General features: G+C 42.7%; 1 protein-coding gene across 3 annotated transcripts in view; it reads right to left on the bottom strand.

The window, feature by feature from the left end:
• Golga3 (golgin A3) overlaps nucleotides 1-24956 on the bottom strand; it is a 48549-nt gene extending 23593 nt beyond the window's left edge. Inside the window, exons 1-11 of one of the 3 annotated variants that reach the window (XM_021162343.2) lie at nucleotides 24699-24956; nucleotides 19459-19772; nucleotides 17107-17256; nucleotides 15671-15783; nucleotides 13584-14230; nucleotides 12628-12739; nucleotides 9949-10255; nucleotides 6837-7039; nucleotides 4768-4905; nucleotides 1452-1613; nucleotides 392-760 (exon numbers count right to left, since the gene is read on the bottom strand). In XM_021162343.2, the coding sequence (XP_021018002.1) occupies nucleotides 392-760; nucleotides 1452-1613; nucleotides 4768-4905; nucleotides 6837-7039; nucleotides 9949-10255; nucleotides 12628-12739; nucleotides 13584-14230; nucleotides 15671-15783; nucleotides 17107-17256; nucleotides 19459-19594 (2337 nt within the window). In that variant the 5' untranslated portion in view covers nucleotides 19595-19772; nucleotides 24699-24956. Of the gene's footprint in view, nucleotides 1-391; nucleotides 761-1451; nucleotides 1614-4767; nucleotides 4906-6836; nucleotides 7040-9948; nucleotides 10256-12627; nucleotides 12740-13583; nucleotides 14231-15670; nucleotides 15784-16986; nucleotides 17257-19458; nucleotides 19773-24571; nucleotides 24678-24698 lie in introns of those variants that run through there. The other 2 variants (XM_021162341.2, XM_021162342.2) reach the window with 2 other exon arrangements.
• Between the last annotated feature and the right edge of the window lie 1318 nt (nucleotides 24957-26274).

Raw genomic sequence — 26274 nt, 5'->3', positions numbered from 1 at the left:
GCTTGAGTTCCAGTCCTGACTTCCTTTGGTGATGAACAGCAGTATGGAAGTGTAAGCTGAATAAACCCTTTCCTCCCCAACTTGCTTCTTGGTCATGGTGTTTGTGCAGGAATAGAAACCCTGACTAAGACACCAAGTATACTATAACTTCTCCTCTAGCTGAAAACCAAAACACCAGCAACAAAATAGGTCTTCCGGCAGATACATTCAGACACTCTTCCACAGCAGTGAGAGAGAACCTGATTTCCCAGCATATGGTTCCTCCAAACCCAGAGGCTGATGGAGGGGAAGGGTGCAACAAGAACTACAGGTTTCTTGCTTAAGAACGTTTCTGCAGATCACTCACATTTGCAACAAAACACAGCCCAGAAAACATCTAAGCTAGTGTTACCTGGTTGGACTTGACAGCCAAATCTTGTCTCAATTGTTCCAAAAGTCCTGATGTCTCCTCAGTATCTTCTTCCAAACGCCGTGCTCCTCTGTCAAGTTCCTCCTTGTCACTCTTGGCCGATTGTAGAGCCACTTCCAAGACAATCTTCTCATTCTGCAAGAAGTGAATTGCATCCTCCCTGGAGTCGGCCTCTCTCTGCAGCTCCTCCAGCCTTGCTTGTAGCTCATCATAACGTGTATGCAGGTCATCAAGAGACTGCCCTTTGGCCTGCAGAGCCTCCTGTGTTGATGTAAGCTGCTTTATCACATCTAGGTGCTCCTGCTGAAGTGCTGCAAGCTGCTGATCTCGCTGGAACAATGTCAGCTTCACCTGGAAATAAGTAATAAACTTAACATGCTGCCTTTCACCCTGGTACAAGAATTTATATATTTTTGATGTTTAGAATTTAAGTAATTTTGATGATTCGTTGTAGGGTCTTTCTTTCTTTTCTTTTCTCTTTTTTTTTTTTTTTTTTGAGACAGGGTTCTCTGTATAGCCCTGGCTGTCCTGGAACTCACTCTGTAGACCACAACTCACATGGTGGAACTAAAAACTGACTTCCACAAGTTATACTCTGACCTCAACATTGGCACGATGGCACGTGAGCACATGGCATGTGTGCCTGCATACACGTGCTCACGTGCTTACATGCACAGACGCACACAGACATAAACCAAATATAAAAAGGGTTTATATGTAAATCAGAAATCCGCTTACCTTTGCCTCCCAAGCGCTGGGATTAAAGGCATGCTGAAGGATCTTTCTTATGTAAAATTTTAGAGTAGAAGAACATGAATACAAAGAAGCAAACCCATGATCAGGCTGGCAACAGAACAGTTTGATAGTGACCAGCAAATATGTTCAACAGATAGCCCAAAACAAACCTGGACTACCAATACAGCCTCATGTCAGAGATCACACACAGAGCATGTATGAATGGCACATGGACATGCATATCATGCAAGGCCCATAGCCACAGAAACTCCTGTGACCCTAGAGTCTAGAGAGCACAATTACTTGCCTGTTCCAACTGTTGTTCCAGGGATGCTGCTGCATCTGCCACTTTCTGTAACTGTTCCCGTTCACCTTCAAATTCTTCCAGCCTCCTTTGGAGATCCTCCTCCACCATTGTCTTCGCCTCCCGAATCTGTACAAATGCTGCCTCCTGATCCAACATGTCAGCCTGAATAAGAAAACAGCGTTTCTTTTAAAGACTTATTTTATGTGTATGTGCGTTTTTACTGGATATATATATATATATATGGGTAGGTACCACATGCATGCTTAGTGGCCTGCTGAGGCTAGAAAAGGGCATTGGATCTCCTGGAACTGGAGTTAAGAGGGTTGTAAGTGGGCTGGAAAGATGGCTCAGCGGTTAAGAGCACTGACTGCTCTTCCAGAGGTCCTGAGTTCAATTCCCAGCAGCCACACAGTGGCTCACAACCATCTGTAATGGGGATATGATGCCCTCCTTCTGGTGTGTCTGAAGACAACAACAATGTACTCACATACATTCATTCATTCAATCAATCAATCAATCAATCAATCAATAAAGAGGGTTGTGAGCTGCATATGGGTGCTGGAAATTCAACCTGGGTCCTTTAAAAGAACAGTAATTGTTCCTAACCACTGAGCCATCTCTCTAGCCCTATTTTTTAAAAAGCAGAAAAACTTGATTACCAATAACAAAGTTCAAGTCTCATCCTTTACAGAGAAACCCACTGCTATGTAAGAAGTTCCTATTCCTATCTCCATCCTGTCTATGAACTGCAACCTGACAAACTCAGAGTCAGTGGGTGGTACCTATGGACTTACACAAGGTAGAGGCATGGCCAGGCTACGCAGGACTTTTATCCCAGCTGACCTAGGCTCATCCCAAGAGAGGACCAGTCAAACAATCCTCTTGGCTACTTAAAAAGCTGAGGTAGAGGAAGGAGCACTTGAGAAAAATGAGCTGGAAATATAGTTCAACTACAAAGGTGCTTTAGCCTGACATGCATGAAGGCCTGAGAAGTACTGCATAAAATTACATATGGTGTACATATACATACTTGGGATAGCATTGGGTGTATACCATCACATTCAACTTTGGCACATTTCTTACAGGAAATAATTTATACATCAAAACTGTTTTTAGCTCTTAACAGAGCCTTTAGTCATTGTAGCTCTCAACCTAATTCTCTTCCACTATCCGAGCCAAATGGTTGCATGCTGCATATGACAAAGGTGCAGGTAGAAGATGAGAAGATGAGAGATTAGAAAAGCCGTAGGACAGCTGAATTCTTGTGTAACTATCTATGGAAGATCAGGATCAAAACTGGCCCAGGCACACAGTTCACAATCATTACTGACTAGATTTTTTTTTACATATAAACCCTTTTTATATTTGGTTTATGTCTGTGTGCGTCTGTGCATGTAAGCACGTGAGCACGTGTATGCAGGCACACATGCCATGTGCTCACGTGCCATCGTGCCAATGTTGAGGTCAGAGTATAACTTGTGGAAGTCAGTTTTTAGTTCCACCATGTGAGTTGCAGGGATTAAACTTAAGTCAATAGACTTGCCAGCAAGTAAATTTACCATCCTGCCAGTCTCTGACTTGCTGTTTTACATTTTGTTTTGTTTTTCTTTTTGATACAAGAATATTAAGCAAGTAATACTACCCATTTTATAAAAAAATAAAGACTAGGGCAAGGGGCTAGGGATAGAACACAGATAGTAGAATGACTGCCTAACTCACAAAGCTCTGGTTTTAATTCCCGTATCACATTAAAATGGGTATTGTGGGACATGTATACAATTACAACACTCAGGAGATTAAGAGGCAGGAGGGTAAGAGTTTAGGGTGATCCTAAGCTGTAGAGAGTCTGAAGTCAGCCTGGGTCACATAGGCCTGTTCTGAAAAGCAAGACAAAAAGAAAGTCCCAAGAGTAGTTAAGAAATCATCCAGGGCAGTGGTTTTCAACCTGGAGGGTTGCATGTCAAATATTTACACCATGATTCATAACAGTAGCAAAAAATTAATTTTATGGTTGGGGGTCATCACAACATAAGGAACTATATTAAAGGGTCGTAGCATTAGGAAGGTTGAGAGCTACTGACCTACGTGTTAGAGAATAGGATCTAGATCCAAGCAAATTACAGCTCATGTCCCATCATCATCATCTAGAGATGATCTGTAGAAACAGCAGGCAATAATAAAAATGCCTTCAGAAGAGCACTGTGCACGGGAGGACTGAAGCAGGCTGAATGCTTGTAAGCAAATACAAACCCCTGTTATCACTGGCCCTGGAAATACTGTCTATCATTCAAACATACTTAGTCCTCTTTCTCTCCATTCACTCTGGGTTAGCTCTGGCTCAAGAGTGCAACAGTGCACTGGTAGGAACTCCAAGGGAGGCTTTAAAGACAAACAAGGACCCAAGGACACACTCAGGGCAGACCAGAGGTAGAATTCCAAAATGCTGAAAAGCTACACTGTATGTTGCTCAAAGAGATTGTGTGTGTGTGTGTGTGTGTTATATGTTTTTGTGGTTCATGCACATGTGTGATAACACACACTCACGTATGTGTATGTACAAGCCCAAGGAAAATACTGTGTCTGTTTCTGATTCTTTCCACCATACTACCTTGAAGCAATGTCTCTCACTGAATTGGAAGCTTACCATTTGTCTAGGCTAGCTAGACAGCAAGGTCACAGGATCCTAGTCTCAACCTCCCATAAATGCTGGGGTTATAGGCACACACAGCCATGTCTGACTTTCATGTAACTCATGTCCTCGTGCTGGCTCAGCAAGTGCTCTTACCCACTGTGATGGTTTGTATATTCTTGGACTAGGGAATGGCACCATTTGGAGTTGTGGCCTTGTTGGGATAGGTGTGACCTGGTTGGAGTAGGTGTGTCACTGTGGGTTTTGGCTTAATAATCTCACCTTAAGTCAGTCTTCCACTAGCAGCCTTTGGATGAAGACTTAGAACTCTCAGCCCCTCCTGCGCCATGACTGCCTGGATGCTGCCATGCTCCCACCTTGATGATAATGGACTGAACCTCTGAACCTGTAAGCCAGCCCCAATTAAATGTTGTTTTTATAAGACTTGCCCTGGTCATGGTGTCTGTTCACAGCAGTAAAACCCTGACTAATACGCACACTAAGCCATGTCTGCAGCAGCAAAACAAGTTTTTAAAATATTAAATAATATACAAAAGTATACATAGTCAGGAGATACATTTATGTTTACTTATGGGTATTTTGATAATGTCTGTGTATGTTTTACACTTGCCAGCAAGCACCAAAGTGGGATAAAAAGTATCATTCCACTATCACCACAGTCCTCACCTCAATGCTCTGGAGCTGAACAGCTATGCGCTCTTTTTCCTTGATGGATCTATGCTGAGTTTCTGTCAGCTGATGCGATAGGGACACATTCTCAAGCTTCAGGTGCTCCAAAAGGCCCGCTTGAGTCATCTGTCCAACCTTCAAAAGAAAAATCCAGGAGGTAAAAAGAAACTTAAAATTAGGCATCGCCGGGCGTGGTGGCGCACGCCTTTAATCCCAGCACTTGGGAGGCAGAGGCAGGCGGATTTCTGAGTTCGAGGCCAGCCTGGTCTACAAAGTGAGTTCCAGGACAGCCAAGGCTATACAGAAAAACCCTGTCTCGAAAAACCAAAAAAAAAAAAAAAAAAAAAAAATTAGGCATCAAGTGTGACCTAGCTTATCCCTAGTCACTAAGATGTTCTTTCTTTTTTAACAATGGCTACTGACTGAACTTCTCAATGTCACCTATTGCAGGGAAAGCTCCTGCCCTTCTGTCTTCCACTCCAGGACTCACCTACACAAATCCTCTGCCAACCTACCTTGAACTTGAGCCACGTGGGTTCTGTATGGGGAAGGGGGCTGCCCACCAAATCAGACCTTCACATCTGAGAATGTGTAGTTCCTACTTAAGGTCTACCTATAAACTAATAACCAGATCCCACTGGATCCCCATCAGTTCCAGAGACGATCAGGACCTAATTTAACTCACAGTGTCTTCAAGAAAGGGAGCTCAGCATCACACCCCCTAAAGGCATGAGAGGCAGCAGAGAGATGCACAATGTACAAACATTCAAGTCTAACAGGTCTGCGGCAAGATCTCCTCCACCTCATGTATAACCCTAGCAGACCCTCTGATCTGACATATTCAAGATGGAACTGATTCAAGGTGGGCCTCAGAGATAGGAAAGCTGCACTGAGAAAGGGAGAAGGTACAGCAGTTGTTGAGGCTGTGTTTAAAGACAGCAAAAAGAGGGCTGTCCTGCGTCTTCCATCCCACTGAATGACCCTGACAACAGAAAGCGGTAGTCTGGGACAGAAACAGAATGTGTGTGTGTGTGTGTGTGTGTGCAGGCAGTTTCTTAAATTGCCACTCTCCTTGATTACTCTATCTTCCAATTTTCCTCACTAACACATGAACCCAACTTCTTTGAATATTCCACACCTAAAGAGCACAGCAATTTATGTCTTTTGTTTTTGTTTGAAACAGGGTTTCTCCGTGTAGCCCTGGCTGTCTTAGAACTGGCTCGCAGACTAGGTTGGCCTCAGAACTCACAGATAACCACCTGCCTCTGCATTCCAATTGCTGGGATTACTGACGTGTTTCATTCTTGGCTAAGATACATTATTAAAGGGATGACAGAAAGTGCTCTTTGTCATCTTCAGTCAGTGTAACCAGTCAGGCCCTGACCTTCGGAGTGAAATATATTCCAGAAACTTACCTATTTCTCTTACATATTTCAAAGGCATACTGTCTAAGTAAAGCTGCCAGATAGGCTTCATGCTAAAGTGCTACTTCTGTCTAAAGGATACACAAACCAACAGATGTCTTCACATATGCAAATTCAAAGGCTGGCTTGTTTAGCTTCTACTAACAAAATAGGGAAGAAGAAAATGTCCCTTACAGAACCTGAAAGCAACAGTTCCCGTAGGAAATACCTGTTGGCAAGGCCAAGCAGCCAGAGAAAAATCAAACTCTGAGAGGGACTACTTGCCAATACTTTGTCATACAAGAACATCACAAGAAAGAGATTCAGAGCCTCAAAGTTCATGAAATGTGGGTCTGAGTGGTGTGGTCAAAGAAAAATTTATCCTTTGATAGAAGGAAGGCGTGAGAAGCTCTCGTAGAGGAAGGATGGGTACTGGCTGTAAAGTAATCAGCAGATGCTAAACAAAAACATATCCATGATATCTAAAACCATAAACACCCTTTACCACTATTCTACTAGTGTTGAACTCGTGATCCTCTTGCTTTAGCCTCTGGAGTTTTAGGTGCCTTCACACCTTTGCAATGCAGGGGAAGCATATCCCATAGCCCTGCAATGCAGGGGAAGCGTGTCCCACAGCCCTGAAGGGAGTTTCTGGCACTGTACCTGGATATGGGCCATCTCTCCTTGCAGCCTGACCCTGGCCTCCTGAGCCAAAGTAAGCTGCTGTTGGTACCATTGCCGGGCATGCTGCAGAGAAGTGATTTCAGCCTGTGATGCTTGTAGTTTGCTGGTCAGTGTTGTGCGTTCCAGCTGTACTTGCTGGAGCTGGCTCTGTAGTGCTGTCATCTGCTGCCGCAGGTCATGCACTGAAAGTAAGCAAGCACGGCCAACTCAGACTAACCAGCACCAACAAAAAAGCCACAGCTGGGGTCACTTGACCTAAAGTTGAAGTCTCCAGAGATAAGCAGTACCATAGATGCTGGTTTTGCACAGTGGCCATATTCTATAAAGTTACCACAAAAACAGCAGTGGTAGACAGAGAACCACTACTCCCAGAAAGAAAGGGGGTTCCTATGAGCCTCTAGTCACAGCAGTTCTATTAACTGATAAAAGTATCTGTTCATTTACCTGTGATTTAGTTTAAACACACCTTAATTAATATCTGCTTAATTACTTATCTATTAATTATTCATCCACTTATCTATTATCTTAATTATTATGAACGACTATAAAGCTCATGGCCAGCAGTTCTATATAAGTCAGCTACAATGCCTTTGGATAGTTTCTGTAAGGAATTGTCTTTTCTATAAAACTGCTTAGCGCCTCCTCATATACAGAATATAAGCAGTTGGAGCCATTTCAAATAGCAACTACCCCCCAAGACAGCCCATAACTGGACTTGTGGCACTAAACAGATACAAAAAGGATACACACTAGCAACCTGAGCTGAGGGCAAGACTAAGGGTACAAGAGATCTGAGTATTGTCTTCTTCTACAGAGGTAGAAGAACACACATCAAGTAATTCAAATATTTAGCTAATACTATGGCCATATCCATGAACAATCATAAAAGTGCTGAGTAAAGCTGGAATTACAAAAAATTACCCTGGGAAGAAATCCCAGTTATGGAATCTGCAATGACCAAAACCCAACCATGTGTCTCAGAAACTGCCATGTCACCGTGGTTCTCATCTTTGGGAATTCAGTGACATCAATTTGCCATAAAGAAACAGCACTAGTGTCATATGGTTGATTCTGCAGTAGAGCCTGCTAATTGGTCATTTGGTCAACTCAGTATGAACGGGGTGGGAGGAAAGTAAGAAGGGCAAAGAAGTCAGTCATCAACAACACAAACAAAATCAGACATCTTAAATTTTAAATTATACCCTGAACTTGGGAAACTACTTGTATTCTGAAGACATTTTCCTTCGTTTCTTTATTTTATGTGGTCACAGGGATTGCTAAGCTGTCCAGGCCACAAGCTTTTTATTCCTTTGTCTCAGTTTTCTAAGTAGCTGGGACTAAAGTTATGTGTCACTAAACCTGGTTAAAGTATTTTAAATGAGAGGAGAGTGACAGAGACAGAGACAGACAAAGACAGAGACAAAGACAGACAGAGACAGAGACGAGTGACCGGTCTGCTGGATAGTTTTAAGTCAGTCTGACACAAGCTAAAGTCATCTGAGAGGAGAGAACTTCAATTAAGAAAATGCTTCAGTAAGATCAGATTATAGGCAAGCCTGTAGGGCATTTTCTTAATTAGTGACTGAACTGGGAGGGCCCACCATTCAAGGTAGTGCCACTCCTGAGTCTTGGGTTGTATAAAAAAACCAGATGCCAAATAAGCCAAATCAACCCTTTTCTCCCCAAGTTGCTTTGGTCATGGTGTTTCATCACAGCAACAGTGACCCTAACTAGGACAACCAGGTATCAGTGGCACAAGCTTGTTAGCTTACCACTTGGGAGATGGGAGGCAAAAGGATCCAATGTTCAAGGTCATCCTCAGCCACATAGCAAGTTCAAGGCCAGTCTAACCTACATAAGACCCTGTCTCAAAAAGAAATAAAAGTAAGATTGTTTAAGAGAGTTCATGATCCCTTCTTTGCAGTCTTCCATTCCAAAGTAATGAGAACTTAGAAAGGAACAAAATGAACCCATTTAGAAATGTTCAGATTTTTTTCCTCTAATGAATTAAGTACCATAAAAAGCTCAAAGATTGAAAAATAGCAATTTAAGGGACTGTTCGATGATCTAGTGTTAGAAATGAGCTTCTGGGTTAACAGCTCATCACTATTGTCCTTAAAGTCATCATAGCCTCACAGCCCCAGCTGAAACACAGACATGGCCCTCCACTGCACTGGACAGAAGCCTCACTTAAGAAGCCTGTGTTTTTCTTTATCATGAGGCCTTCAATCTCCCAATCCCACTGCTCCCACTCTTTCCGACTTGTATTCAAATAACATCCTTTTAGTATCAGTTGGTATCAGGGTTTGTCTCAGGTGAAGACTGAAAACTAGGTGTCTTTATGAATGACCTGTAGGTAAGCCCCTAAGGGCTATAGACCAACATAATCAACAAAGGGTTACTAATCAATAACGTAGGCATTGCTCTTAAATATTTTAGAAGCATTTGAAATTGGTAGAAATAAATGCTGTAGTGAGAAGTTTGGTTTCTTATAGAAACACAGAAATAGGAATGGGCTTTCATTTTAGTCTCAGGTGTGGGGATGTGGAGCGGGATTGGTTGGGTGGTGGTTGTTTATTGTTGGTTGTAGTTTGTTAAGTAGTTATGTGCAAAAAAGAAACATTAAGAAGAAAGTAGATATCCTGATCAAACGTGACCCAATAGCAGAAAGTAGTCTTAAAGATAACGTCGCCCCCTGTATCCTTTTTTCTCTCCTATCTAGAGTTAGGGGGTTGAAAGCGTGGAAGAAAAGAGGTGGAGAATGGCAAAAGGAAGAAGAACCCACAAAATAGCAAAAGACAAGCTATAAAATGTAGAATAAATATACAGTTCAAACACCCCCAAAACACTGAATTTAGTAGGTAGGAGAGCAGAAAGGATTACTTCTGGTGGTCAAAGTCCAAAGTCAATTCCTGAGATTACACTACCTACTTTATGCAAAACCATAGACTCTCAAGAGTTCAGCCCAAGTTGTATTTACTGTAACAACATAGCGAGTCTCTGTTAATACTCAGCTAACGTGAACTTGAAGCTTTATCCACACAATACTGATGACAGGATCCAGAAATCACATCTGGGCTGCGGAGCTTACCTGTGTTGTCCTTGCTGAGGATGTTTCTCTGCATGTCCTCCACTTTGGCCATCAGTCTCTGATACTGCTCCTCTGCCACTTGTAGGTCATTGTTTGAAGATGCCAGGCTGGCATTTTTAGCTTCTAGCATGCTCTGCAGGTCAGTCATGGCCCGCTCTAGATCCCAGCAAGACTGCTTCAAAGTGTCCACTTCAGAACTAAGGGAGTCTTGCTTCTGCTGGCTGCTGTGGCTGTGTTCCACCTGTGCCTGTAGCCTTGTGCTCAGGGCTGCAAGCTGGGCCTGTAGCTCAGCCTTCTCTTGAAGTGCCTGAAAATATCCCCAAACAACATTAATGGTTTTCAAAAAAAATAAGTCCCTCTCAATCCCTGTTTTTTTTTTAAAGATATATTTATTTATTGTATATAAGCACACTGTAGCTGTTTTCAGACACACCCAGAAGAGGGCATAGATCTCATTATAGATGGCTGTGAGCCACCATGTAGTTGCTGGGATTTGAACTCAGGACCTCTGGAAGAGCAGTAAGTGCTCTTAACCGCTGAGCCATCTCTCCAGCCCCTCAACCACTGTTTTAATAAGATTGCTGAAACTTCTTATGTTCACAATCAGTGGGACAGAGAAAAATAAATTTTCCCAAAAAAATTTACCCAAAAACCAGTCACTTAAATGTGACAGTTACTTGTTCCCCAATATAAAACAAATTGACAGATCCCTGAGAGATAAACTTAGTCAGATTGAACTCAATGAGGAAAATGGTGCCACTGTTGAAATTCAAGGGCTAAACCATAACACAGATGCAAGAATGGCATTGAGTGACCACAGCAACAATGCCACAGGACAGAGCACAGAGAGCAAACAGGCCCTAGGAGCTACAGACTACAGCCAGGAGACAAGTGAGGGCTACAAGTATTGCTCAATGGCAGGGTGCTTGATTAGCGTGCAATAGGACTCAAATTCAATCCTTAGAATCACAAAAGGGGGTTTGATAAACAAAAAAATTAAAAGACAAATGAAAGACAAAGACAAGCTCCAGACACTAGCATATTCTACTCAGCCTGATCTACCTAAGAGGATATGTGGGAACTCAGCACAACATGTTAAAGAGAAGTGTGACAACAGGATGTCCAACAAACAGAGGAGCAACCGCCAAAGGAACTGGGATAATCAGTAAAACTTAACAAGATTTTACTTCTTTGCAGTGTTGGGGACTGATCCCAGGGACTTAAGCATGCTAGGCAAAGGCTCTAGCCCTGAGCTGTATCCCAGATCAAGGGGCGTTTAGAGTCAATATAACTGACATCCACAGGGAACTGCCAGAGATCCATACACATCCTAAGTTTAATAGGACCCATTTCACAAGTACATTAGAAAGAAAGCAAATTCCAAAGAAGTAAAGGTTCTGAGACACACCTCAGGACTAAGTATCCAGAGGAAGTATCAATGGATGTGATGAGACAGTTAACATTGTCAATTAGCACAGAAAACTGTGTACAATCAAAAATTCTCTTAAAATCTCTGAAATCACCTTGGAAGATTGTTTTATATATAACTAAATGAATTGGCTTGTGCCTAAGGATTTTTTAAAGCATGGCATATACACTTAAGAAGCAACTGAATCTCACACATGGCTTCAACCACTGCTCTCCTCCTGTAGTATGTGTTCATGACTTCTGGGCAGCCATCTTGTTGTCTTTCTATGTGTGTGTATGTTCTCCATCACAAAGCATATAGCTGAGTTCCCATGAACACTCACTCTAAACTATCGACAGAAAGATAAAAATATAGTTCTTTGTTATTGGAGAGAGAGAGAGAGAGAGAGAGAGAGAGAGAGACGGGAGCCAGGCATGGTGGTACAGGCCTGTAATCCAAGCCTTTGAGAGGTACATGTAGGAAGGCTTGGGCTACCTGAGAAGCTGTCCCCAAATTAATTAATTAATTAATTAATTAATTAATAAGTTCCATTTAACAGAGTACAAATTGAAAATGAAGAATCATCTTTGTGGCTGTGAACTGCCTTTTATGATCACTGCGAATCAACCTTGAGTCCTTTGAAAGAGCTGTAGGTGTTCTTAATACTGCTCCATCTCTCTAGCTCCACCCCTCCCCCAAATGAAAACAAGATATAGTAAAATTAGTATCAGACAAAGTAGACTATGGATTAGCAAGATAGCTCAGCGGGTAAAGTCACTTGCTTCCAAGCATGAAGACTTTAGTTTCACTCCCCAAACCCATTTGCTAGAAGGAAAGAACCAAATCTTGCAAGCTTTCACCCCCACCAAATATATGAACTCAAATAAATAAATATAATAATCTTTAAGAAGTTAAAAAAAACTATTAAGCAAATGCAGAAAGCACACAAAAGGTAGTAACGGGGATAAAATGAAACTTTTACTCTCTGAGAGAAATGTAAAGATACCAGAAGAAATCAATTGTCATGAACTCTCAGGTATATTTAGGACATCTATTGGCAACTTTTGATGGAGACAAAGGTAAAGAATGAGCCGTAGATAAATTAGCACAACTTTGTTTGAGACCAGCACACCCAGCAGACAAAAATGATTAACATGGACATCCTGGCTGGTGAATTATACTTAAAGTTATCTATAAAACTACATACAGCAAAGACCCACATACTCTTTTCAGAGATTCAGCTTATTGAGCAACAATCAAACATCCCTTACCTGACTGGCTTCTAATGACAAAGCCTCCACCTGTCCTTCAAGCCTCCTTTTATCTTTAAGAATCTGCAACAATTCATCCTGTGGTTCAGCCAAGGAGCTCTCCATGGACACACTAGGGGTCAGAAGTACAAAGTCAAGAGATAAGAACATAGGGAGGCAGAGGCAGGAGGATTTCTGAGTTCGAGGCCAGCCTGGTCTACAGAGTGAGTTCCAGGACAGCCAAGGCTACATGGAAAAACCCTGTCTCAAACAACAACAACAACAACGAGATAAGAACATTACTGTTACTTCTCCTCATCCTTCATCATACTGTACAACGTTTACCTTCCCCTCTGCTTCTCCTGTTTTTTGTTTTTGTTTTTTTTTTAAAGAGTTCTTTTTATGTAGAAAATACATAGGTCAGCTGTGACCTAAATCTATGTAGTCCAGACTGACCCTGAACTGATCCTCCTGCTTCAGCTTCCTGAGTGCCTGGATCATGGATATGATCCAGCTTCTCCCCAGAGTTTAAAACATACAACTTATGCCGGGCATGGTGGCGCACGCCTTTAATCCTAGCACTCGGGAGGCAGAGGCAGGTGGATTTCTGAGTTCGAGGCCAGCTTGGTCTACAAAGTGAGTTCCAGGACAGCCAGGGCTATACAGAGAAACCCTGTCTCGAAAAACCAAAAAAAAAACAACAAAAAAAAAACCATACAACTTAAAAAGTGAGGTTCATGCCTCCTACAGAAGAACATGCTCTAGAGACAGGAACTTGTAGGCACCCAGGAAGTCTTAAGAGATAGGGCTACACTGCTTTTCATACCATATAAGTGGTTTAGAGCGGACTCTACTTATAAAGAAAGTGACAGAGCAGTATATAGGTGAAAAAAAGCTAATGTAAAGATTGGGGTAAGTCAGCAAAGAGACATGGCATAGCAGCAGTCAAGAGCCCAGATTCAAGGCTGCTGTCCTACCTGCTGCAGATGCTGTCTCTACGGCTCCGCACCTCTCCGTTGGCTTCCTGGTTCTGATCTTGGTGCTGGGCTGCTGCAGCCTGTAGTACGTCTTTAATTGAAGGAAACTGGCCCAGGGCCTCAGCAGAAATCTCCTGGCCATCAACCATGTAAGCTGTTCCTGGCATGCCCACGTTCCCCAGGACACCACAGGCACCTCGGGCAGAGAGGCTGCTGTGTGAGGAACTGTCACTCTCATTTCCATCAGCCTCTGACACACTATCCCCAGTCATCGAGGCACTGTCTACACGGTTATCAGTCTCAGATGATGGGCTAACCTCAGACACAACTGAAGTGCTACTTCTACTTTGTTTCAGGGAACTTCCAACAGCATCAGCAGTAGAACCAAGGCCACCAGAGTCACTTGGATCTTCAGTTCTATAGTCAGCCAGAGACCGAATCTTGCTTGATTTGCAGTTCTTTTTCTCTTTAGAATGTGCCAGCAGCCCTAAGCTGCCTACCTTGGGCCCTCGAGGAACACTGGTACGCAGGAAGGAATATTCTTTTGTCACAGCTACAGTACTGGCCCTTGGCAAGTTTTCTGGATTTAACATGAGCTCAGGATCAAGTGTACTAAAAAGTTTCATTTTAGTTGCAGGTTGACTGGACTGAGAAACAAACAAAAGTATAAAAATATGACTAAGATTAGCAAGCAGCATTTTAAAACTGTCATCAAGAAAACATGCACTAATGAACATTCTACCAAAAAGAGTGTGCCAGGCCTTTACAATGTTGGGTGCAGCAAGTCTTCTGAAAAATCACCTCAGGTTGCACTGAAAGACTAGACTTGATGACCCCTGGGCCTGAAGCACAGTCTTTAACGGCCAACACTTTAAAATACTTTAAAGGGAGTTACATAGTAAGCTCTTGTCATCCAGTTCCACTGTCTAACTGTCCTGGCTATTGTCCTGGTTAGTTCCTCAGATACAGAGCTGTGTTGTTTGTTGTTTTAAAGTTCTGTTGATTCGGATCTACTTTAGGTTTGTAATTATTCAAGAGGTAATGAGCCTCTTTATTCATATCTGCTCACATATAACTCAGCAAATGCACATGGTATCCTTTCTTGTGGAGTGAGGAGGATGTTGACATAGGGATCTCAAGTCCAGGCTGAGAGAGACCTCATCATCCCCCTGCTTCCATCTTGGTCTAGGAACATAACTGTGCCACAACACCCAACCACGTGGAACTCTTGCTCCATTCTTAACACTGTTTATTATCATTTTAATTCCCAGCTATTTTATCATTTTTATTGTTGCAAATTCTTTTCCAAGTGATTTTTACAACTGATCATGGCAGTATAATTACTGATTTTTTCCCATTAATGAACTGGAATAAGAAATAGAAAATTTCCAAAAAAATTTTATGCCTAGTAGTGGTTTTTAGTTGATTTCTCATAATCTTCTAAGGTATTATCAACGTGCAAATAACACCAATCCTCCTATTTGTCAGTGTTTCTATCTCTTATCTCTCTATACTAGTTAGAAATTCCAAAATGGTCTGAGTGATATTTGAGATAAAGGAAAAATCCAAGCTATGTACATAATTTTCTTTAAAAATTACTTTTACTTTATGTGCATAGGTGTTTTGCCCGTCTGCATATCTGTGCACCATGTGTATGCCTGGTCCCTTGGAGGCCAGAAGAGGGTGTCAGATGTCTTAGATCTAGAGCTACAGAAGGTTATGAGCTGTCTTGCATGTGCTGGGAATCAAACCCAAGTCCTCTGGAAAAGCAACAAGTGCTCTTAACCATTGAGCCATCTCTCCAGCTGTAGCATAACTTCCTCTTCCAGGAAAACTTCAATCCTTTCATTTTACCAAATTAATGTAACCCCAGGGTACGGACACAGGGGATACATCCTAAATGCAGCAGTTAAACATAGAAGCAGTAACTTCTAGAAAAGAACACAAAAGGAAAGGAGACAGAGAAGAATGGAATGCCCAGATGTGGACTGGACAAGCTCTATGTTGTAGAATTCAGAGCTGCTCAGAATTCACACAGAGGAGACAGGAGACAGGATACAGTCCAGACTCTAATCCAAGACACTCACCCTTTCCCGATGGCGCTTAACTCGGTACTGCATCAGCTGCTCTTCCAGGCGCTTCCGGGCCTGCAGTCGAACCTGCTCCTCCTTTTCCAAAGGCAATGAAGATGCAGTGGAGCCTGCAAGGGCAATGGCCATTGAGAGGTTAATAAGGAGCAGGGTACAGAAAACCCGTTGGTAATCACAGATGTGTTAGCTTGTGAAAAACACACAGCCGCCTATATTCCATGACAATTTCCAGACTGAGAAAAAATTGAGGGCCATAGCCACTGAGCACAGCTAAGAACTGTACTTACAAGTGACACAATGCCAAGATGAGTTAAATACACAGATTATCTCATCTGCTGCAGTAACAAGTCATAACACCATGTAAAAAATCAAGAGCCTATTTAACTGTATTTATTCAGACATTGTCCATTTAATAAACAAAATGGCTGATTAGTCCTACTGCAGCACTTAGTGTAGAGTGAAGACCTAGAAGGCCCTGCTTTGAGGGCCAAGGGCAGGCTACATCTGTTACCTGACAAATGAGCTCAAATCCAGAACTCATACTCAAGGACAGATATTAAAACACAACTTGTGTGGGGGTGGAAGGGGGGAAAACTTAAAAAGTTATTGTACTTGCAAGCCCAAGGCAGCCGCTCTCACCAGGGCTGGGTTTGTGGCTTAATCCTAACAACAGAGGATGCGTCTGTGAAACATCAGCAGAGGGCTAAGAAGTCAAAAACTAAATCTAGGTCCTCTGCAAGAGCAACCAATGCTCTTAATTGTTGAGCTCTCTCTCTCTAGTCCCTAAGATTCCTTTTGTTTTGTTTACGGGGGCCTTGCTAAGTGACACTAAGGCCGAACTCAATTTTCAATCCTCCTGCTTCAATCTTTCACATAGCTAATTACAGGCATATGACCAAAAAAAAAAAAAAAAAAAAAAAAAAAAAAAAAAAAAAAAAAAAAAAAAAAAAAAAAAAATCCAGGTATTCATGTAAACATGCAAAGGATCTTGTGATAATCTGGTTTACCATTTTAAGATTAATTCCCTGCCTGTTTGTTGGCCACCCATGGAGAACGACACGGGAGGTCTGTTTGTCAAGGAGTCTGATACCACTGCTAGTATTAGGTGGCAGAAAGTTCCAACATCCAGACATACTTGCACTCCTTAAAGGGAAGCTAAATCGTTAAGAAGCATCCCTCTGCCTCCCCCATTCAGTACAAAATAAGACAGGGCAAGTCAGGGCTGCTCACACAGGAGCAGTCAGGCACTGATTCCAAGCAGGAGATGCTGAGAGCAAAAGGGAGGGGAGAGTCCAGAGGGAATGGATGCTTACACAGTTGCGTTTCTTGCATGGGAAGACTGAGTCTGAGGGACTGCAAAGCTTCTTTTCTAACACTGCCCTCAGCACTAGTTCCCTGAGAGTTCCTTAGGTTGTCATGGAAACCATCCACACCTGTCGAGGCATCAGGTCCCACTGGGCTTGTTGTGGGATCCAGGGACAACTGAAGGTCTGGGATCTGCCCATTCTGACAGATGGCCACCTGGCTGGATCTATCTGGGCTTCCTTCTTCCTTAAAAACTCTCTTTACCTCAACACTGGCATCTGGAAAAAGAGAGCAAGTGTGTTAGACACATGATTTCCAACAGTTTAAATCATTTCCAGACATACACACATCTATTTGTAAGTCCCATGAGCATGGCATTTCTGTATTTTATAAATCCGTTTTCTCTGACTCTCAGGGACGGAGGGGCAAAGCCTCATGCCCTCACCTGTAAGTTAGCTGCATCTTCTATGCTATGACTGTTGTACTTAACTCATGTTTCCTTCCCCTTAAATAAGAAAAATTAAAACCAAAACAACTTTAAAAAGCTATTTTTTAAAGTGTTGTTGGGTGGAACAGAGGCTTAAAACAAAGTTGATTTTTCTAAATGTGTAGGTGACAGCTGGGCTAATCAGAGTCCAAGCTCACATTTTCAAGGGCTGGTTTCAAAGTAAAGTTAAAATACATTTTACAAAGAAGTAGAAGTAGATGATCTAATCAGAGTGATTCTGCTAAAGTGAACAGAAGTCAAATTTTGTTTTGGCTGGGTGAGCAAGAGTCAGGTATTATAAAAAACCATTTCACAAGCTGGGTGTGGCTGTTCATGCCTCAGCACTCAGGAGATACAAGCAGACAGATCGAGAGTTCATGATCATTCTTAACTACATAGCAGGTTTGAGAAAAGCCAGTGTTCTAAGAGACCCTACCTCTAAAACATTAAAAAAATGTAAAACCTGAGTTTACCCATAAAGACTGTGCTCATGGCCCAACCCAGCTTTACATACTGTCATTACTGTGCAAAGAACTAAAACACAGCTCTTCCTCAACAACATAAAGAAAACATTCTCAAAATTAAGTCAAATTTAGACTTTCTTCTGCCTTCCCCTGGTGGGTAAACCAGTTATCAGTAAGGAAGGAGGGAGGGTCCATCCTGAGGTACACCCAGGCTCAGTGGCCTAAGATCTCATAGGCACCAATATCAATAGGTACCAAGATATATCTAGAAGGCACGCAGAAAATTCCCTATTTTTGCTCAGGCCAAGTAAAAGTGGGGTTGTTCTTTACAATACAAATTCCTATTAGTCATTAATATTCCTCCTTGAAGATGAAAGCTACAAGTAGAGAGTAGAGCACAGAAACCATCAAGACATTTTGCTGTATGACATAGCCCCACACGGTCAACTTTACCAAAGGTCTCTATTTACTAAAAGGTGCAGGGATTGTAGTCCCACACAATCCCTTTACTAAAGGGTGTAGGGATTCTGTACTTCCAATACAAGTTACAAGTGCTTAATACCACCTTCTGATGCATAGATTGATAACCAAAATGAGTTATGAGCAGCATACACACTTGAACTCTAAAAGCAACGAGATTCAACATGTGTGATGACTTTGTTTCTAATCATAAGCTTGAAAATAAATACCATGACAAACAGAAGACAAAGATGGCTAGATCCTCTTACTAGATGATCACTAGGTAGTAGGGACTGAACTCAGGGCTTCATACCTGCCAGGTAAGCATTCTACCACTAAGCTACATTCCAGCTCTTTTTACATGTTATATACATCACTTCTTTAAACCCTCACAGAAATCCAATGCATAGGTTCTATGAATCTCACAGAGTGCTAGATCTACGTGGTTACAGACATTTACTTCTTTTAACCCCCACAACTACCCATGAAAGGAACATCAATCTTCCAAGTGGCTGACCTAAGATGTTGTTCAGTGCAAGAACCCACTGTCTCTCTCAGGCATGAAAACCAGTACCTGCGAGTTAACTACTTGAACATCATTTTATAAGACCTACAAGGCAATTTCTGCTAGAGAACCAGTCGATAATTATCTTTTTAAAGTTCATATCGCATTGCTAGCTCCCGACTGCATGGGATACTGGAATCACCTGAGTTATTACTGGTGCACAAAAAACAGAGAAACATGACTCAGGAATCCTAGGCCACTCACTAATCAATCAGTCCCAGTCATTCAAAGTTTGGCAACCAATCAACCAAAAAGGTAGAATTCCAAGCACTAACAATATTTCGCCAGCAGAAATCCAATAGAAGCCTTCCATTATCAGTTCTGCTTCTGGCCATGGCACATCTCCTATTCTGTTGACTACAGACTGTGCTTTATCTAAAATTAGCACCAAATGAAAATATCTGTAAGACGACTAATGAAAAGTTCACGTCCCCCTCCAAAACACTAGCTGACCTCCTCTTCTTCAGAGTGCAGCGCTAGATCCAAGAATGACCTGATGACGTACCCTGAGCTGTATCCTGTTGATCAGGCAGTCGGGCCAGAGAGCCCGCATCCTCCAGCGAGGCTTCAGGGCAAGATGAAACATCACTGCTGGACTTGCTTTCCCAGAGGCCATCCTGTTTGGCTGGTGCTCCATCCATGGTCAGGGCAGCCCACACTAAGAAGACTCTGAGGAGCTACAAGGAACTCTGGATTAAGTTTGCCTTTTGCCATTAGCAACAGCTCAGAGCTTCTAAGGAGGATCTTACTCGGTTTTCCATTTTCAGGTTTAATGTCTCATAAACGGCTTGAAGTCAAAACCAAGCAATACCATGATTCCTGAGAGGACAAAGAGAAAAATGCTCTGTGAAACAATTTGTTAGATTTTAAGTAACAGTTACAAGGCTCTCAATTTGTATAGAAAACAAATGTAGATTTCTGCCCCACAAACAATCCCTGAGAACCTACAACATCCTAGGTTTTGAGGGTAAAATATGAAACCAGCAACACTTTAGCCCTTTCCTAAGGCATTCAGTCTCTCCTGGTACCAGCTATAAGAAGTTCTACCACAAATGATTCTCCAAAGTTTTTAAAAAGTACTTGTAATCTGTTGTAGTTGTTCATGTGGCAACTGAGAAACTGAACTTTACATTTTATTTAAGTTTAACTTGAATGTAAATAACCATTTGTGGCCAGCAGCTCATAAACTAGACAGGCCTAGATGCTCATAAAACACCTGGAATGACCATGCCCAAGGCCAAAGCTCATACTGTATGCTATTCAACTCAGATCTAGAGGAGTGAAATTTAAAGAAGTGATTACTAAAGGATGAGGTAATAGTATGCTAAATGGGGATCCTGAAGGGAGATCCAAGGACACACAGAAAGGCAGCTAACTTAGAAAGTGGGCAGCGAAGGCATCTCACAGCAGGTAACCATCCACCTTTCCCTATTAGCAAGACCAGTAGTCACTATGGTGGATTAAGTTTAAGAAACTTCACCATGAGTCTGACAATTAGTTATTAACACTGAAGTGTGCTGATGGTATTGCTAACTTATCTCCTTATCAAATGGTCAGACTTAAATATAACCTTCCAAGCACACTGTAGGAATAGTGTTATCTATGCCATTTTTCGGAATAAGTTCCATATTATTCTTTCTGTTCTATGCTTAATATGTTTCTTGGCAAAATAACCCACATCCTGAGCTTATAAGTCATGCTGAAGCTGGGTGCAGAGGCACATGCTTTTAATTCTAGCACTCAGGAAGCAGAGTCAGGTGGATCTCAGAGTCTGAAGCCAATCTCGCCTACACAGTGAGTTACAAGCAAGCCTAGGCTACAAAATTGAGACCCTGACTCAAAAAACAAAAACAAAAACAAAAACAAAAACCCAAACCCTCACAATGAGAAATTACAGGTAAGAAGCCTGAGGAGCCTGAGAGGATGGTGCTCACTAGCAAGGTGTGATGCTGACTCTTTAGGAGGGCTAGCACGCTGACACCTGTCACTGCAGACACATGGCCTCTGACTCCATCTGTCCTCTGTGACTGATGATTACCTATGAATGTAGGAACTCACCAAGAATAAAGTCAGCTTAGCCTATCAACTTAGCCAATGACTTACAGGTTTAGTACAGGATAAACACAAAAGGTGTGCAGGCAAAGAGTCCCAGAGATAATGTGCCTTAGAGGCAGTGACAATGCACATAACTTAGACTGTTATAAGACAAACATTAGCCAAGAATACTCAAGTTCCACTGATTTAAATTTGATGACAAATGCATCAGGTTGTTAGAAGCTAGAGACCATGACATATTCGCCTCTTAATTCCCCTTACTCTGAGTTTGTGCTGAGCAAGACATCTGATTCCTAAGCAGTCCTTCCTCCTTTCAGAGATGGATGGAATGGTACAGCCCTCCAGAACAGAGGACTCCCCAGCTACAACTCCCTCTGCTTAACTCACCCAGATGGCTCCTGATTACAATCAGCTAGCTCCTCCTGAAGTTGATCTACAGATGAAATTTCTGGACTGTCAGCAGTCCTCCCTGAACGGCAGTAAACTGGCATTTACTGTCTAACCTCGGTCTTTGAATTTGGGTAGGCATGATTCAACCATACAGGGTCTCATTACCTCTATCTGCTGACAAGGGCAAATCTCTAGACACCAAGGAAGATGAGACAGCTGGCATGGGGGTGTGGACACACACACACCCTGTTTTTGGTAATACATACCACATTTGTGATTTTTTTAAAAACAGGTCATTTTCATTATTGTTATCTTTTTCTTTCGTTTGGTCAATTTGGCTCTGTTTGTGTGTATGCATTTGTACATCTTTAGGTGCCATTCATGTTGTTTTTTGAGACAGTAGCTTTCACTGACCTGGAATTTATCACTAGGAATATGCTGGCTGGCCAGTAAGCCCCAGAGATCTGAGTGTTTCCACCTCCCCAGTGTTGGAGTTACAAGTGTACACTATCATGCCTCACTTTCTTACATGAGCTTTGGCGAATGATCAAAATCAAGTCTCACAAGCACTTTACTGACTGAGCCATCTCTGCCAGCTCAATCTGTTTGTTTTGGGTTTGGGATTTAAGGCTCAATATATGGCCCAGGATAGTCTCCAACTCATGGCAACTCTCCTGCTTCCACCTCTGGATGCTAGCCTTATAGTTATGTACCACTTCACGCAGTTTATAGTTTTATTTTTAACCATTTCCCTCCCATTTCTAGATGGTAAAGCAAAGCTATCACTGAGGAATTCCCAAGATATACCTAACTCTAGCAGTTCGCCCAGATTTCGCATTAAGAGACCATCTAAGGTGCAAAAGGCTTCCAGCTTTCCCAGCAGTTCACAAACACGATCCACAAACAACAGCTACCCTATTACTGAGGTTATCGTCAACTAGACAGGACGCACAGGCAAAGATAAAACAGGGCCGGCTTCCTGGAGATGTCTGGTTGATGCTGCACTATTGAACAACAGCAAACAGCATTCTATATAAGTAAAAACCAAAGGCCAGCCTCAGGTACAGCAAGGACATAAGTCACATGCTTTGAGTTAAACATGTTTGCCTCAAATCCTGTTTTTCCATTTGGCTGTAAGACCTTGTTAGGTAGATTTCTGAGCCACTCTTAGCTTATTTCCTCATCAATAAAAACACAGAGAAAATAAAGCCGGGCATGGTGGCGCACGCCTTTAATCCCAGCACTCGGGAGGCAGAGGGAGGTGGATTTCTGAGTTCGAGGCCAGCCTGGTCTACAAAGTGAGTTCCAGGACAGCCAGGGCTATACAGAGAAAAACAAAACAAAACAAAAAAACACAGAGAAAATAAATACAAACATTTTGCTAGGATTGACTACAATAAGATATAGGGTCTCCCAAATATAGCTGTCTCTTGTGAGACGATGCCGGGGCCTAGCAAACACAGGAGTGGATGTTCACAGTCAGCTATTGGATGTATCACAGGGCTCCCAATGGAGAAGCTAGAGAAAGTACCCAAGGAGCTAAAGGGATCTGCAACCCTATTGTTGGAACAACATGATGTACTAACCAGAACCCCGGAGCTCTTGTCTCTAGCTGCATATGTATCGAAAGATGGCCTAGTCGGCCATCAATGGAAAGAGAGGCCCATTGGACTTGCAAACTTTATATGCCCCAATATAGGGGAATGCCAGGGCCAAAAGAATGGGAATGGGTGGGTAGGGAAGTGGGGGGGCGCTATGGGGGACTTTTGGGATAGCATTGGAAATGTAATTGAGGAAAATATGTAATAAAAATATTAAAAATCAAAAAAAAAAGATATAGGGTCTCCACTAAACAAGTGTAATTAATTCTCCTTTCAACAGCTGTTCAAAATTAATGGTAAGAGCCAAATTGCAGTTATATTCTCACTTGAGAGAGAGAGAGAGAAAAAAACACTACTTAAAGCAATTGGCCAAAAACCAGCTATTTTTAAAATATGAGCAACTTTCATTTCTTCTGTTTCCTTTCTTTTATAAGAAATAGGGAAGAAACAAGATTTTCCAGATTTGTGTCTGTGTTCATGTGCACAGTTGTGTGGAGGGCAGAGGACAACTGAAGAGTGAATTCTTTCCTTCCACCACAGGGCTCCCAGGGAACTCAGGTCATCAGACTCTATAACATTTAACCACTGAGAAGTCTTTCCGATCTGCTTTTGGATTTTTTAGGTAGAATATTGCTATGTAGCATGGGCCTCAAGCTGGCTGAGGTCTTCCTGTCTTGACTTCCCAAGAGCTGGTATTACAGACACGGGCCACCCTATCCAGCCTTTTCCTTTTCTTTCCATTCAAGGTACACTGTATCTGAGTCATTAACGGACTATAAAAGTCAGTCAGGCGGCATCTGTAAATGGTTTACAGTATCCTACTGACAATAAAATACAAACTTAGCCTCGACTGGAGACCACTTTAATTGGGTTCCTACTTATGTCTGTACCCCTCACATGCTGTGTCTTTTTTCATTAACTGGCTATATCATGCATCCAGAAGTACAACTGACTCTCCATAGGGTCTCTACACTTCTTGTTCACTTTTCTTGAGACATTCCTCTCAATAATTTTGCACAGACGATTCTTGTCATGGAGGCCTGTCTTGACTCAAAGGTAAACTCTTCCGAAGGCCGCACAAACCTAATCCTCTCAACTGTTTTGAGTTGTCAGTATACCTCCACCATAAAGTGATGAAAACAGAGACCAAAACACTACTGTATCCTGGGACCTTTTACAAACAGGGCTTCTTTTTCTATAAACATTCAGTAAGCGCCCGTAGGAAGGTGGTAAGCTGTTCGCCTAGCTCTCTCTGGTCACTGACTCCACGGACCATGTCCAGAAAACACCTCTGAGCACCAGAATCAAAACAACCTAAGTCCCCCACGCACTGTACGACTTGCCACCATGTCACGTTCGTCATCAACTGCAAAAGGAGCAGACTTCAAACACGCTGACCCAACCAAGCAGCAGTAGCACACGCTCTCAGGGCAGACCGCATTCCGTGGGTGCAGAAGCAGCCTCTGCATTTACTGACACCCCAGCTGCGAGGCAGGGTTCCAGCCCCACAGAGTAAAAGCAAAAGCTGACTTGAGCTGACCGCCGCTGACCCAAAGTCTGCGCGACCCTCACCGGACTCTGCATCCGCCTTGCCCCTGTACGCCTCTCTGGGCGCGGCCAGTGTTGCCCCAACAGTTCCTCCACGGTCCTCTGCCACAAGGTCCCGACCCTCCTCAGTAATAGCCCCCAAAACCCTCACCCGTTCCGGCCCAACCCTGCGGCTCCGGTAGGACGTGGCTGTGCAAGGGGCGGGGCGCAACAGGGCACCAGTCTCGGGCAACCCCCCGGAAACAAACGGTCCGCGAGGTCTTCGTTCCGGAAGAGAGGCTGCCCTCAGCGGTCAGTAGCCACTTTCAAATTGGGGTTGGTATGGATCTCCGGACAGAACTGAGGTATCCTTCAGAAAGTGGACTTAAAATTTTGTGTGCCTTCCCTTCAGAGGAACAAGTTCCAGCCTAAGAGACGAAATCAGGACCCTCCCCTCACCCCCAAAAGAAAAACGCTTCCGGTGGTAGTGACGTAACCAGGACTCGCCACGCTCCCGCCCCTCGCGGCCTTCTGACTGGTGGGTATGACGATCCACGTGGCCACGCCCCGGGGGCGTGGCTTTCCCGTCAGACACCGCCTCCACCACAGTCCTGGCAACTTCTTCATAAGTGTTTGCCAGCCTAGTTTGTATTATTTTATCCACGGCCGGACGCTGCGCCACGCGACTGCATTGCCAGCCACGAGGAAGTCTGACAAGTATCACAAGCTCGAGGACTGACTGGACTATAAAGTGGCACTTGTCTTAAAAGGTAAAAAGACGTCTGCGGTGTAGTTCAGAAATCTTGGGTTCCGTCTCTAGAATGTGAAGATAGGAAAGGAGAGGAAGGAAGTTCTCACAATATTAAACTATTGCCACTGCTACATGGAGAAAATGCTAAGTATGCATTTTGTTTTCAGTGTGAGAGTGTATCCTGGGCCTTGAACATGTCTAGTAACCTCCCACCTCCAAGCTACATTTCCAACCCCAAATAAAAATTACCAAAGCTTTACAAAGGTATCATTTACATGCTTGTAAAGTTTCCTCTTGTTTACGATTTGATCATTATTTCTGTTTCTGAGTGTCCTTGCCTGTACATTTCATGCCAATAGGGTTCATATACTGTATAGCTTTGAGTTCTTTTTCAAATTGTATCCATGTTGTACATCTTCATGTTGTACATCTTTTAGTGCTTCGTTCTCATTGCTGACTAATATCCTATTGTTTGGATATTTCTCTTTTGTTTCTGCTCATCAGTCAACGAACAAATTTGAAGGGTCTTGAGGTAGACAAAAGGACTGACAGGGTCCCAGCTTTATATGTCCAGGAGTTGATGGGGGAACCTGCTGTATCTACTGCTGTGTGCCAAGGACTTTGCCAGATGCTGTCTAAAACCCCTGCTTTCAGGAAACTTACTTCTTGAAGGGAAATAGTCAAAAACAGACACACAAGAGAGTAGATGATGTCAGAGCTGAATAAAGAGATAGATGGGCAGATATTCTGCAATCTTATGGATTATTTAGAAAGGACCTCTCTGAACCTGGTGAGTGGCTCAGCAAGTAAGGTCACGTGCAGCATAAGACTGGCAATTTGAAGCTTATATAATGGTGGAAGGAGTGAACCAACTCTACAAGTTGGCCTCTAATCTCAATGTGTGCACCATAATACACTCACCATATATATTTACACATATCCATACATACACAGTAATAATTTTTTTTTAAAAAATGTAGAGACGGGGATTGGAGGG

Source organism: Mus caroli, chromosome 5, assembly GCF_900094665.2.
Source record: "Mus caroli chromosome 5, CAROLI_EIJ_v1.1, whole genome shotgun sequence".
Classification (NCBI taxonomy): domain Eukaryota; kingdom Metazoa; phylum Chordata; class Mammalia; order Rodentia; family Muridae; genus Mus; species Mus caroli.
This window is presented reverse-complemented; position numbering and strand designations above follow the sequence as displayed.